Source organism: Acanthisitta chloris, unplaced genomic scaffold, assembly GCF_000695815.1.
Source record: "Acanthisitta chloris isolate BGI_N310 unplaced genomic scaffold, ASM69581v1 scaffold5555, whole genome shotgun sequence".
Classification (NCBI taxonomy): Eukaryota; Metazoa; Chordata; class Aves; order Passeriformes; family Acanthisittidae; genus Acanthisitta; species Acanthisitta chloris.
In genome coordinates, this window is record NW_008673038.1 from 1 (window position 1) to 13,264 (window position 13,264).

The following is a 13,264-nucleotide window of genomic DNA, read 5'->3' on the forward strand; positions in this document are numbered from 1 at the left end:
GTTGTTGTCGTTGTTGGGCTGTGCCTCACGCACCGCTCTCGCCCTGTCTTACAGGGCTGGTGCGGGAGCTGCTGAGGGAAGAGGCGCAGCCCCGCATCGTGGCCCTCACGGAGGAGCTGTTCCAGGCGGCGGGGAGGATCTCTGAGGAGGACGCGAGCGCGGCTGAGCCTCAGCCGCGGCCTCCTGGCTCTCCTGAGGACCCGAGGGGTCCGTGTGCCTCAGAGCCTGCAGCAGCTTTCGGCCAGGTTGGTGCTGCAGCTCTGCAAACACCTCCTGCTCCTGCTTAGCCTTGGCTAAATGTGTGACTGCAGCGCTACTGAAACGTAAACAAAACAGTTTGGGTTTGTTTCGTTCACTGCCGTAGCGCGAATGTCCAAAATAAAGTGGAAAGTGTTATGTTTAAGTAGTCGATGCTGAATGTCGACCCTGAAGTGTGAATCACCAGCTCTACTCTTGTGAGGTCCCGCCTGGATACTGCATCCAGCTCTGGGGCCACCAATGTAAGGACACGGATCTGCTGGAATGGGCCCAGAGGAGACAAAAGTGGTCAGAGGCTGGAGCAGCTCTGCCCTGGGACAGGCTGAGAGCTGAGGGTGTCCAGCCGGGAGGAGAGAAGGCTCCAGGGAGACCTTGGAGCCCCTTCCAGTGCCTGAAGGGCTCCAAGAGAGCTGGAGAGCCTGGAGGGACAGGACAAGGGGGAATGGCTTCCCACTGCCAGAGGGCAGAGGTAGATTAAAGATTAGGAAGATAATTCTTCCCTGTGAGGGTGGTGAGACACTGGCACAGGTTGCCCAGAGAATCTGTGGTTGCTCCATCCCTGGAAATGTTCCAGGCCAGGATGGGCAGGATTTGGAGCGCCCTGGTCTAGTGGATGGGGTCCCTGCCCATGGCAGGGGGTGGAAAGAGGTGGTCCTTAAGGTCACTTCCAACCCAACCAATTCTGTGATAATAATGGGAAAAGTTATTGGTTACTGGTGATGCTAAGGTTTTTATTGTTTTAATTTTTAGTTTTATCTAATTGTAATTCGAAGTAAAAATGCAAATAGAGAGCCCTGGTGCATTCAGAGCTTGGTTCTGGGTCAGAGGAGAAGTCCTGCTCATGCTGGATGTGGATTCAGATAGTGACAGCAGATACTTGGGAAAGAAGGGGACAAGCAAGCATGTCATTTTAACTGCCTGGCGAACTTAGTACAGATTATTAGAGTGAAGTACTAATTTTCAGTCTTTCTAAAAGTGAAACAGGTGGTTATAATGTTTTTAATTTTAGTTGGTTTTTTTCCTTCTGTATGTTTCTCCTAGAGGAGTACTAACAAAGTAGTAAACATGTACTTTAAAGGTCCTTTTCCAAAAAGAAGGCTGGTGACTACTACATGAATCTGGATTAAAAACAAGACCAGCTAAGATCTTGCCCAACTTTCTTTCTCTAAACTTCTATTTTCAAGAGTGATTTAATTTGTAGTGATTATCATCTAAGGAAGACTGATTTTGTGACAGGAACAAGACAGGTTAGCAAATGTCACAGCAGAAAGTATGCTCAGTGCAGTCTGTGAAGAAATACCAGAGCATGAAACTGGTGCCCTCCAGTCCTTCCTGAATCAGTGGGGCTGAATTACTTTTGAAGAGAGGAGGAATCATTAGTTTGTAATGTGTTTTCTTCAACAGAAGAGGCTATAAACTGTCTCCTAGTTAGTCAAGAGTTTATTTGTAGGCAAGATCTACCATGGAAACTAGAATTTAAAGTGGTGGAAAGTGTAGCTCTTCAAGGTGTGTTGCTAAAGCAGCTTATTGCCTTTGTGTAGTACTGCACTGTCTTTAACAAGAGTACACAGTCAGCCTTTGTTCTTTGTTTGCTATTATCAAAACTTTCCCATTTTAGGTATTTAAAATAATTAATTTCTTAGATTTCTTTTTGGTATGCAAAAGAAGTGAAGCCTTACTATAGATACATTCTCAAACCTGGTAAGAGTCTTACAGTTCTTTTCCAATCCCTTCAGATTTTCCAACATGTTTTTAAAATGTACATAATGTATCCTGAAAGCTGCCAGTGATTCAGTTGTGGTTTGGATGTGCTGATGTGCTACTGCACAGGGTTTGGTTTCTCTCTATGGGTGTTTTTGAAAAAATTTCATCCCAGATGGATGGGGTAAGTGAGGTCACGATTTGCTAAATCTGGAAAAGGACTTGATACTCCTCACATAGGTTAGGACATTTCAGTAATATGACAGAATCATGGAAGTTGTTTATGAACATATTTGAATACTTCTGAAGTCCAGCACTTCACATACAGAATTCCCTCTTACGTATCACTTTGAATTAGAGCTGAAGGCACTGATGGATGAGGTGACATATATTTGTTGTTTGCCATATAATTAGTACTTTTTAGTTTCAGGTCTTGGATTTACACAGTAATGTTCTTTCTTACCTTGCTGCATCTTAGAAGTGCTTGGAAGATGTGAAATAGTCTTTTACAAGAGTAGATCTTGTATATTAGATCTTTTATGAGACTAGATTTAGGAAATGTGCTTGTGACAAGAGTATGTGCTTCCTTCCAGCTGTGTGTGCTTCTAGAAAAGAATGCCCTGTGTTCATTCAGCATGCCTGTTTCAGGTCACTATCCAAGATCCCTGTGGGATCATGTGACAGTTTATGGAAAACTCACACCTTTGACTCCAATGTTGAAGGGAGTTGCACAAACATGCAGGCAGGTCATTACTATGATACACATGAAAGGTGGTTCCTTTTCCAGGACAAAATTAAATCTAATGGAATTCTCCTCTTCAGGTTGAGGAGTGTGCAGTCAGCCTGTGGAACTGGACTGTGACCAAACACACAGGAGCTGTTGTCAGTGATGAGCAAAGAGCTAAACGTATGTATGTTCCACACCTTCCTAAATGTCTTCTGTGTGCTGCTGTAGTATGGGAATGAAAAACTCTGCTGACAGGCACACATGTAGTGCTGTAGATTTGTTTCGGCCTTTGCAAATAGGATGTAGAAAGAGGAATATGTACAGCTGGGCTTGTATCAGCAGTTCAGGGAGGAGCATCCTGGTGTAACAGTTATTCCTTGTGGCACAGAATCAGTGTGGGTATTCTTATCACATCCCTTTCTGTGCCAGAGCATCAGTAAAGAGATGATGTGCCCAATGGAAGCTGTAATTTGCCTTCTGATGCTGTGGTTCTAATCTAAAAATGTATGGAACTAGCATAGATGTAAATTTGAGACTGTTAGTCTCTTATCTCACAAGTGAGATGGTTTCTTTAATGTAACATCCCATCAGGGTTTGCATACAGAGAAACTAAATCCTCTTTTTGCTGACCTGCTTTGGCCAGGTACACAGCTGGTGTGTTCTCTTGGAGCCAGGAGCAGAAAGCAGGAGTGAGCTTTTGGGCTTTTCCCTCAACATGTGCTTTCTGTGGTTCCATGCCATATAGACCTGCATTTTTGTCTTGAGGGATTAATGCTTTCTGTGGTTCCATGCAATACAGACCTGCATTTTTGTCTTGAGGGATTACAGTCAAAATTGTGTATAATCTGCATCATATAAATTGTATCAGGTAAAGGGAAAAGGGTAAGTTTACACAAAATAGAGCATAATGTTCTCAGATCTTGTATCACAGCTGAAGGGCCAGGGAGAGGCAATTTGAAATTCATTAAATGGTGTCTTTTCTATTCTTGATGTATAAGAAAGGCCTGAAAATATTTTTGCTTTTTACTTTGAAAATGTAAAGATTATTAAACTTCATTTCCTTATTTTGCTCTAGGCTATTTTGAGGCTCTCAAGCCATGTTACTGTAAGCATCTGCAATGTAATTAAGTCTTTGAATACTCTCTAAATTGTTTAATAGGTATTTTAATGCATTTTTTTTTCTTACTGCCTGAAAAGCAATTTGAAGCATCTTGGCTAAAATTCAGATTGCTTTGACTCCTGAAGCTTTCCAATTTTTCTCTTTTGTAATTTAAGATGGCTTTTCAGATATGGCAGGGCCTGACTTTCTGTAAAAACAATAAAGAAAAAAGAGAAAAGGAAACTTCTGAATGCCTGTACTGTTTTCTTGCAGTGAGGTTTGTTGCTTGCAGACTGATATGCCTTTGTGAAGGCAATGATCCTTCAGAGGAAACTATTCGAAGACAGATTTTGGTAAGACTAATTGTGGGTGAGCAGTGAAGTACAGTTGATCCCCCAGGGAAGCCTTCAAATCCTGTTACAGTTGCTTTGGAAAGGGAGGGAAATATGCCTATAGTTCTAGGAGGATAGTTGGTGTTTTGGTAGGAGTCTTGCTGACTCTCTCATCTCTTAATGAAAGTTAAGGTTGTATGATCCCATTTTTTCCCTTTTAAGAAAACAAAGTACATGCTGAAGTGGGACCTGTATTTTACAGGGATACCTTGCTGACCCAGTGGAGTTACGAATGACTGGACTGTATGGTTAGCATCACATCTTTGTCATGGGGTAAAATTTGTTATGAGCAACACATTCATTTACTTTAATATCTTATTGTCTAGTAGGGCACTGTAAGTCTTTTGGTACATCTAAATGTTCAGGACTTCATTCAGAAGTGAGAGTTGCTGGTCAGGAGTTGCAGAGCTGAAATATCCTTGTCCTGTGTTAGATATGTGCATCAACCAGATGAGAGCTTTGCTTCTATTGAAGTGACTGTATTTTCACAAAAGACTTATTTTCTCCTCAGATGTCTATGAAAACTGGGAAAGGCTGGCTAAATATTGGAAAAGCTGACCTTGCTGATGGATTTCTAGAGACTGCCATGACTGTGAGTTCTTTTCCAGTGTTAGTTTCTTCCATACACACCTATTTGTCCGTTCCATGGGTGACGCCAACCCTTTGTTTTCCAGAGCATAGAGAAGCTGTATGCAAAGTTACGCAAGGGGAGTGATGGTGAAGCAGATATTCATGTGCACAGAGCTGATGTGGAGAAGAACCTTTTCAAAGTACTCTCTTATCAAGCTGAATCAGTATGTGTTCTTCCCAGTTTTCCTTCTAAGTCACTAGAAGTATGGAGGGAAACTCTGACCCAGTTGTTAGATACCTGAGTGCTTGGCACGGAAGACTTGCTGAGGGATACATTTCCTTTGCTTAGATGTAAGATAACAGATCTCATGTTTGCATTCAGTGTTGCAATCATCTAATGGTTTTTAATTTGCCTGATTTATCGCAGTCATTTTTGCTGTGGTGTTTATATCTTCTAGTTCAGATTTGTTGCTCTGTGATTTGGCTAGCATGGCTGGTTATAAAATCTGCAGCTGCCTGTGTGAATCATAAATGTGTCAGTTCCAACAGTGTCCTGTGCTTGACTGAAGAAGAGGAGCAAGGCTGGTGTAGGGCCTGTGTCCCCCAGGCTGCATTTCTGTCACATGTACACTTTTGCTGTGTAGTCACTTAAAACACTCACCATACTGTGCCTGTATTTGTAATTAGGCTGATGATATTCCAAGGTTTGTATCTAACAAGCAGATACACTTGTGCTAAGTCTTCTGTAACTTACAACTCTGCAAACTCATGAACACCATCACAGCTGTTAATGCTATGTGCTATCAGACAGAGATCATGCTGTACATGAGTACTCTCTCTTCCATAACCTCATACATGCTGCTTTCCACATGTGAAAGCTTTAAACAGTGGGAGAATCAGTATAAAATTACAAGATCTCAAAATAGAGAGTTCCAGGGCATGTGAGACTTGCTTTAAAGTCTGACCCTCTGGCATCATACAATGAGGTAGGAATCATGGTGATAATTATTAAAAGGGAAACCTGGTGTAGTATGAGAGAGGTCTGGAAAAGAGCTAAAGGTTTTCTAGGGGATAAACAAGACAAATTACAGTTATTTGCAGTATGTAATTTAGAAATTCTAAGTTCTGTGAGGCATTGTTGTGCCTGACTGTGTACTTTGTCTGAGTACTTTATCAGTGCTATAGAGTACTGCAGACATGGGAGTGTGAATACAAGAAAATGTGGTTTCCTGCATTTGTTGATCACACTGCTGACCTCAGTATCTAGAAGGGGAATGCTGTCTCCCAAAATTCTCAGGAGCTCCCCTAAACAGGCCAAAGCAGTGGCCAAAATTTTGAATTTGGTCATGGAGACAGGAGGAGAGGTGGTGTAAGATTTGCTGCACTTTTGTGCTTGTGGCATGGGACAAGATCATTATATATATAATGACATATGTATATAATATATATTGCCAGATGTCTTTATGATCTGGCAATATGTAGAGATATGCAGAATTCTTAAAGCACTGTAAGGACAGAGATCTAATCCCAAACCTCAGTTTACTGCATGTGAAAAACCCAAGACCTGTTTCAAAGAATCAATCTTCTAATGCATTTTAAAGACCAGTTGCACACCAATAGTTTCTTGGCTTTACTCTGCTGCTTCCTTAGGCAGTTGCTCAAGGGGATTTTCAAAGAGCTGTGATGCATGTGCAGCGCTGCAAAGATATGTTGGTGAACTTGCCAAAAGAAGTAAGTGAAATCATTCCTTCTTTATCATTCCAAACTTTGAAAACCTCCTTTGGACCTCCCTCTGTGTTAAAGAATGACACAAGCCATATAAAATTTTGAAGAGTACTCTGAACTGAGTATCTCTCCTGTGGTTGGTTGTCTCTGAGATCTATTGTCAAAAACCTTTGCCTGAAAACAGCTGTTTTTTTTCAAAGTTATTTTTTTTTGCTTTCTGTAGTTTATAATCTGTATTAGATTAAAAACTCGTCTTAAACAATGAGAAGATAAATCAGCAAGGCAAAAAGATTTCTAAATTGAATATGCCACTTACTCTGCTACAGAACCAGCTGCATATTACATATTGGTCTTGTATATTGCATCTTCACTTGTACCCATGTGAACTCTTGTCTGGGGAGAGGTGGGACAAGGGAAGAGATGAGTTACTAAGTTTTTGATATGCAAGTGTGTCACTACCCTCAGTACTAAGCTTCATGAGACTGTGGAGCTGTGAATGGAGGTTTTAGTTGCACTAAACTGTGTTTTTTTAGTTCTTGTGTCACAGAGAAAACAAACTCTATCCTATGCAGACTATTTCTTTGCTCACAAAGATGAAAGTCTAATACATTTGTATCAGAATAAACTTTCCCACATTTATTTTCATTTGCTTACATACTTTCCCAATATTTAGGAAACATTTTGTTCCTGTCTCTGTAGTACAGGTAATAAAATTCACAGGGGCAGATGTGAATTCTGAAAGGGGAATGTGGGAAATATTGTTGGAGTTTATTTGGGGTTTTGACCAATTAAACTCCAGCTGATTTTAAATTGGCTTTTGTGACTGAAGGCCTTGTTCAAGTGCATCTGAGTGACTAAGTCAGTTGCAGGGGTCTAGCTTTGATTTGAAGTCATAAGAGTAGAGCTTCTCACTGTGAATTGTTGAAAATGCTCATTGGGATCTTTGCATTCCTGTGCCTCATTTAATTTTAAATGAGTTTCATTCTTTCCAGTTGAACTCCTCCATTAAATAGCATTAAACCTCTCATGAGAAAAGCTCTTCACAAACCTGCAGCAGTGTTGCAGACAAGGAAAAGGTTTTTGATCTTGAGAGAGACAATTTACTTCTGTTTTGAAGAGTGGTATTTATACAAGGAAAGACCTAGTGACTGCTGAGTGACTTTGTAACTTCTGGGCTGCTGGGTCAGTCCTTAACTCTTCCAGGCTGCTTTTGCACCAGAGAGCACCTGTAGAGTATCACAAGGAGATTATTGCTTTACCGTGTGATGTATGATACCACAGATCAGCTGGTGAGGATTTGCAGCTTGTGGATCATTGGTAGTCTGTGAACTATTCACTGGGAACTCTTGCCTCGCAGGGTGAAATTCCAGAATTGTTCCAAACACTTGTTGCTCATAGAGGTACCAGGATCATGGATCAGTTTAGTGTTAGGCTTGATGCTAGGAAGTGATCCTCAAGGGGTTGGGGGTGATGGTTGATGAAAAGCTCACCATGAGCTGCAATGTGCACTAACAGCCCAGAAATCAACCATGTCCTAGGCTGCATCCAAAGGAGTGTGGGCAGCAGGTGAGGGAGGTGTTTCTCTCCCTCTCTCTGCTCCTGTGAGACCCACCTGGAGTACTGCACACAGTTCTGGTGTCCCCAAGATAAGAAGGACATGGAACTCTTAGAGCAAGTCCAGAGGATGCCACGAAGCTGATAAGAGGACTGGAGCATCTTCCCTATGAAGACAGGATAAGAAAGTTAGGACAGTTCAGCCTGGAGAAGAGAAGGTTAAGTGGGGATCTCAGAGCAACCTGCCAGGATCTGAAGGGGCTATAGGGAAGCTGGAGAGGGACTCTTTTAGGAACTGCTGTGACAGGACAAGGGGCAATGGGTATAAATTGAAAGAGGGGAAATTTAGTTTAGATATAAAGAAGGTTTTTCCTGTGAGGGTGGTGAGACACTGGCACAGGTTGCCCAGGGAGGCTGTGGCTGCCCCAGTCCTGGCAGGGTTCAGAGCCAGGTTGGATAAAGCCTTGAGCAACCTGTTCTGGTGGGAGGTGTCCCTGCCCAGGGCAGGGGGTTGGGACTAGATGATCTCTAAGGTCCATTCCAACCCCTTAACATACTATGGTACTATGCCTGTAACACAGTCATTCACTGAAGTACAGCATTCTAATTATCCTTTGAAATGCTGCTTTTCCAAGCATGCCAGTGAATGACTAGTGTGTGCCACTGTGTTATGCTAAACACTTTGCATAAACCTTCTCATTCTCAGTACAGTAAACATTCCGAGAGAAAACATTCACAAATGAACTTATGAAAAATAAGGGGGTCACATCTGAGAGTGATCTCTTTTGTGTTTGTGCATACTGAGTCTGTGCTTTTACCTCTGGATTGCGTTGAAATAAGCAATCAATTTGTAGCAAGATTTGTGCCACCTTTCTCATTCTTGGCTGAGGGTTTGAAATCTGTGGTCCCTTGCAAGATACATCATTTATACTTGGAAAAATAAGTTACTGCAGAGGCAAAATGGATGTAAATATTGGCAGCCTGTTAGCATATAAATGACTTCTGTGTCTCTTCTTTGGATGACATATGACAGCTGCAAATCATTTCAAAGGAAAGACGAGTTGTTATGAGCAGATGTTGTCAGGGCTGACTGATAAAGCAGAAAGCAGCAGTGCTTTGAATTACCAAGCATTCAAAACCAGTTTTATCCTAAAACATATAATGCAGATGATAATTTTTTTAACCCCAAAGGGACCTACTGGGAAGCAGCCTACCATGGGAGAGGCAGAGTCCTCCTCACTTAATAATGTCAAGCATTTTTATAATTTTAAAAAAATAGGGTATAATACTCCAATTTAATTCTAATTAGATAATTCTAAAAAAATAGGGTATAATACTCCAATTTTTCCTCTCAGGTTTTAATGTTTATTGTTTACTTCACATAGTTGTAGTGCTTTCAGTGTGATTTATCGAGGAACTGTGTGTTCCTTTTGTGTTTCAAGAATGCTGCTAATTTGTGTGTCCTGGACTGGTTAATGGTGCTTCACTTTCCCACACAATTATGGTTCCATTTTAGTCATGTTCAATATTCCCTTGTAAAAGGCCAGAGGTGATAATAGTGGATGTGTCTTTAAAGTAAAATGCATTTTAAAGAACCTGAGACTGAAACGGCAGAGATCTAATGGTGTTTTACAAGAACATTATAGAAGCAGAAGTTTTTTATTGCAGACCTGTTACCTCTCAATCCTCTGTTACAATTTTGGAGTGGAAACCTATGAAGGGAAGAAGTATGAACAGAGCTCCTTCTGGCTCAGGTACTGTACAAACAAAATAAACTGTTTTTGAGATGTTAAAATATGTGTGAAGATGAGGGGGGAGCAAGGGAAAGTAGGAACCTAATTAAAATCGTGAGAATACAAGATTTTAGCTGGACCAAATTAGCTGAGCAGATACAAATTCAAAGTAGTTATGGTCAAATATGTTATCAAAGGCGTTTTGTAGAAATTATTAGAATCAATTATAGCTGATGCTTTGGAGGTTATTTTATATTTTGTTGTGGAAAATTAAATCTTGAGTCCTGGTGACAAAATTCGAGGAGGAAATAAAGCTTTGCAGAGTGCAGGTAGTTATCTGGAGAAAGAGATGTGGCTCCATCTAGTGGGTTAGGATTTCTCTGGTCTGAGAAGAGATTAGGAAACAAATGCCCAGTTAAGTGTTGTTCTTTCTAACTGTTCTTCATTCACAGCATTTGCAGTCGAATTTTGTGGAATTACCACCGTGTTTTCTCCTGGGTGGTCCTTTGGGCTGCCATTTAACTTTCAGAATGGGGAATTAATACTCCCAGGTTCTGCCTCTGCTGTTGATTTGCTGTGATCTTCAGACCAATCTTGTATAGATTTTTTGTGTGAGTATATTATATGTTTGGTGAGAATGAGAATATTTGACTCCTTCCAAATCTGTGGTTAAAACTGATAAAGCCTACTAGTATGTTTGGATAGAAGATTTTACAGCAGGTTGAAGAAAGTGACTGAGTACAATTTTTAATGTAAGGGTAGAAAGAAACCAAAATTTTCTGTTCTTGAGTCCAAGTGAGTACTTGAGATCAATTTGTGTGATTTATATGATTTCTAACTGGTTAAGAAGTGGGGAAGGACAGGAAGGTTGCACATATCCGAAGACTGAGTTTGTCTCTGGCACCTCATTTAATTCTGTCTTTCTCTGATCATTGATAGCCAGAGTTATGACATAGGAAAGATGGACATGAAATACTCTGTTGGCAAAGAAATGCAGGTAAGAAGTAGAGAAATTGCTTTTTGCAAGTAGGAGGATTTTGTTAACCTGACTCCCACTGTGTAATCTGCCTCTCCTGTGCCAACCCTGACCAGTGATTTCTTGGCCTCCTTTTTAGAAGTCTGCTATGAAGTTTGGCAGTTGCTATGAGTGTCAGTCCAAGAGTTCAGTCACTGATGTGTGCCCTTAAATCACATCTGAATCTACTATTTCACAAAATCAGATCATAGCTGAGTTAGGCCCTGAAAGACATTCCCTTCCCTTCCCCATCTCTTTCAAGACATCATGAGTTACAGCTGTGTCATTTCTGATAGATGTGTGTCTGTCTCATTAATTCTTTTACTCCCCACGGTGGATATGGAGATTTTAATCTCTTCCTCTTCATATAAATAATTTATACATTTGAAGGCCATTATCATGTGTCTTGGGTTTCTGTTTTTTTCACTCAGTGAACTGTGTACCTCCTGTTCTTTCAATTTCTTCTCTCATTCTGCCTTTTCCAGACCTCTGACTTTTCTTGTTACCCTCTGTTCTCCTCTGAACTCTGGTTGATTCATGTCCTGTATGAGCTGCAGTGCTTTAACACTGGATGTATTTCAGAACTGAGCAATCCCTTTGTATGTCTGACATTGGCAGACATTCTTTAGATTCAGAGAGCTTTTATTTTCCGTGACCTTAGAATTTAAGCCTTTCCTGTTCATATATTTGTCCATATGTGGTTATTTTTGCCTTTCCAGGCTAAAGTGCTGCGTCTGTTAGCGACAACCTATATGGCCTGGGATTGTAGTCTGTACTTTGACAAGGCATTGAAAGCTGTAAACTTGGCAAATCAGGTACTAATGTCTTCCTCTGTTTATGGTTTGCGACAGACAAAACTCAAGCCTTTACTGACATCATAATATGTTAATCACTGGTGTGTTATCCTTGACAACAGATGGAGGTGTGTTTTCTTCCCTTTGCTTCTCATACTCCTAATCATGTTTTAATGTTCCCAGATTTTTTTTTGGTAGAGAAATACTTCTTTGCATGTAGATGTAGAGCTGTATTACTGCCTCCTGTCTCTTAAGAGTGAGGTCCCTTGATAACTATGTGACTGACGTGTCTCTGACATGCTGGGTGAGCTGACACAGGCATGTGGCTAGGACAGCCACAAACCCACAGCTAAACACAGAGAGTAGGTTTATTTCTGTTACCTCATTAGCCAGGAGATCCGTGAAGGAATACCCAAGCAGAAGTACATGAAGGCACCTTTAAACTGGGCCCATGCCAGAGGATCACCTGCTGCTCTTCACACAGGCTTATCAGGGGTTAGCCCCAGCTGTAAGGTCATGTTGTCACCCATGATTCTCCTCCCAACAGAGGTATTCATGAAAACTGGACAAACAGAGTAACTGCAGTGTGGACCACAGGAGGTTTTCTATGCACCAGACCTTGTTTTGCTTTGGATGATAGTGGATATGTCCATACTACATTTTGAGTCCTCATCTGTTCAGATATTTGAGTGAGCACCAAACAGAGCTCTGTTCTGAAAGCTGTGCAGCTGTGCTACATCAGCCTTACTTCACAGTTCATTTAGCTATTGCACTTTGCTAACATGATTGCTAAATAACTGTATCTCTTCTGGAACCTGAAAAAGGAAGAAAATATTCCATAAGTTTCCTACCTACTGCTTCAGCCATTAAAATGGAACTGAAGATTACAGGGGAGTGTATGTGATTTCTCAGCATTTGTCTGTGTTGGACTCTAACAGGGTCTGTGTTCTACATGCAGGTGTCCAAGTAATGTATTCTTTTCCATTGTGCAGGAGAATTTGCATCCAGCAGGGCTTTTTTTGAAAGTTAAAATCCTTCTCACAAGTGGAGCATCAGATGAAGATATCAACTCAGGTATCACAGCTCTGCCTAGGTTTCACAGTAAGGTCATGCTGCTCCATATCCAAGAAGATTGCCTGTTGTACAGAGAAAACCAATCTTTTCTCATGTGTTTTGGTGGAATCTCCTGAATGTCATTCTGGTTTTGGATTGTAAGCATAGTAGTGTTCACAGATGAGTTGTACAGATCCTAATTTAAATAGACTTGCTACAAATAGTGAAATAGGAAGACTCTGAAGTCTGTTAGATTGAAGACAGTGTAAATGCAGCCATGTAAAACTATGTTTCTTTTAGACCTATGCCTAAGGTTACTCAGACAGGGTAAGGTGCATTGACTCTTGCACAATCAGCATGGAAGAAAGGCTTGTGAAACTGCTCTCCTCTCTGGGGGGTTTTGCAGATTTTGGCCAAGAGACATCAGTGTGTTGTTATAAATCCATATTACAAGAGTTTATTTAGTTTATTTAGAGCAGATAAACTCTTTCTCATTCTTGTCTTTTGAAGATACTTGTCATTTGGAGAGAACTGATTTTAGAAGAAAGATTTTTTGGGGACTTCAATATAGAAAGGCTAATGTATCAGAGAAATTTGTTTTCATAACTCATGAAATCTTAAGGAAGAGAGGCTTTGTAGTCAC

The 13,264-nt window shown here is 40.9% G+C and overlaps 1 protein-coding gene across 1 annotated transcript in view; it reads left to right on the forward strand.

Moving 5' to 3' along the window:
- Positions 1–54: 54 nt before the first annotated feature.
- The window catches only part of TEX11 (testis expressed 11), a gene marked incomplete at its 5' end in the record, with an annotated part of 30,055 nt that continues 16,845 nt past the window's right edge, over positions 55–13,264 (forward strand). The window contains 10 exons of the mRNA XM_009074742.1: positions 55–165; positions 2,780–2,866; positions 4,059–4,138; positions 4,689–4,769; positions 4,852–4,971; positions 6,398–6,478; positions 9,695–9,780; positions 10,699–10,756; positions 11,494–11,589; positions 12,561–12,642. Of these exons, the coding sequence (XP_009072990.1) occupies positions 55–165; positions 2,780–2,866; positions 4,059–4,138; positions 4,689–4,769; positions 4,852–4,971; positions 6,398–6,478; positions 9,695–9,780; positions 10,699–10,756; positions 11,494–11,589; positions 12,561–12,642 (882 nt within the window). The remainder of the gene's footprint in view (positions 166–2,779; positions 2,867–4,058; positions 4,139–4,688; positions 4,770–4,851; positions 4,972–6,397; positions 6,479–9,694; positions 9,781–10,698; positions 10,757–11,493; positions 11,590–12,560; positions 12,643–13,264) is intronic.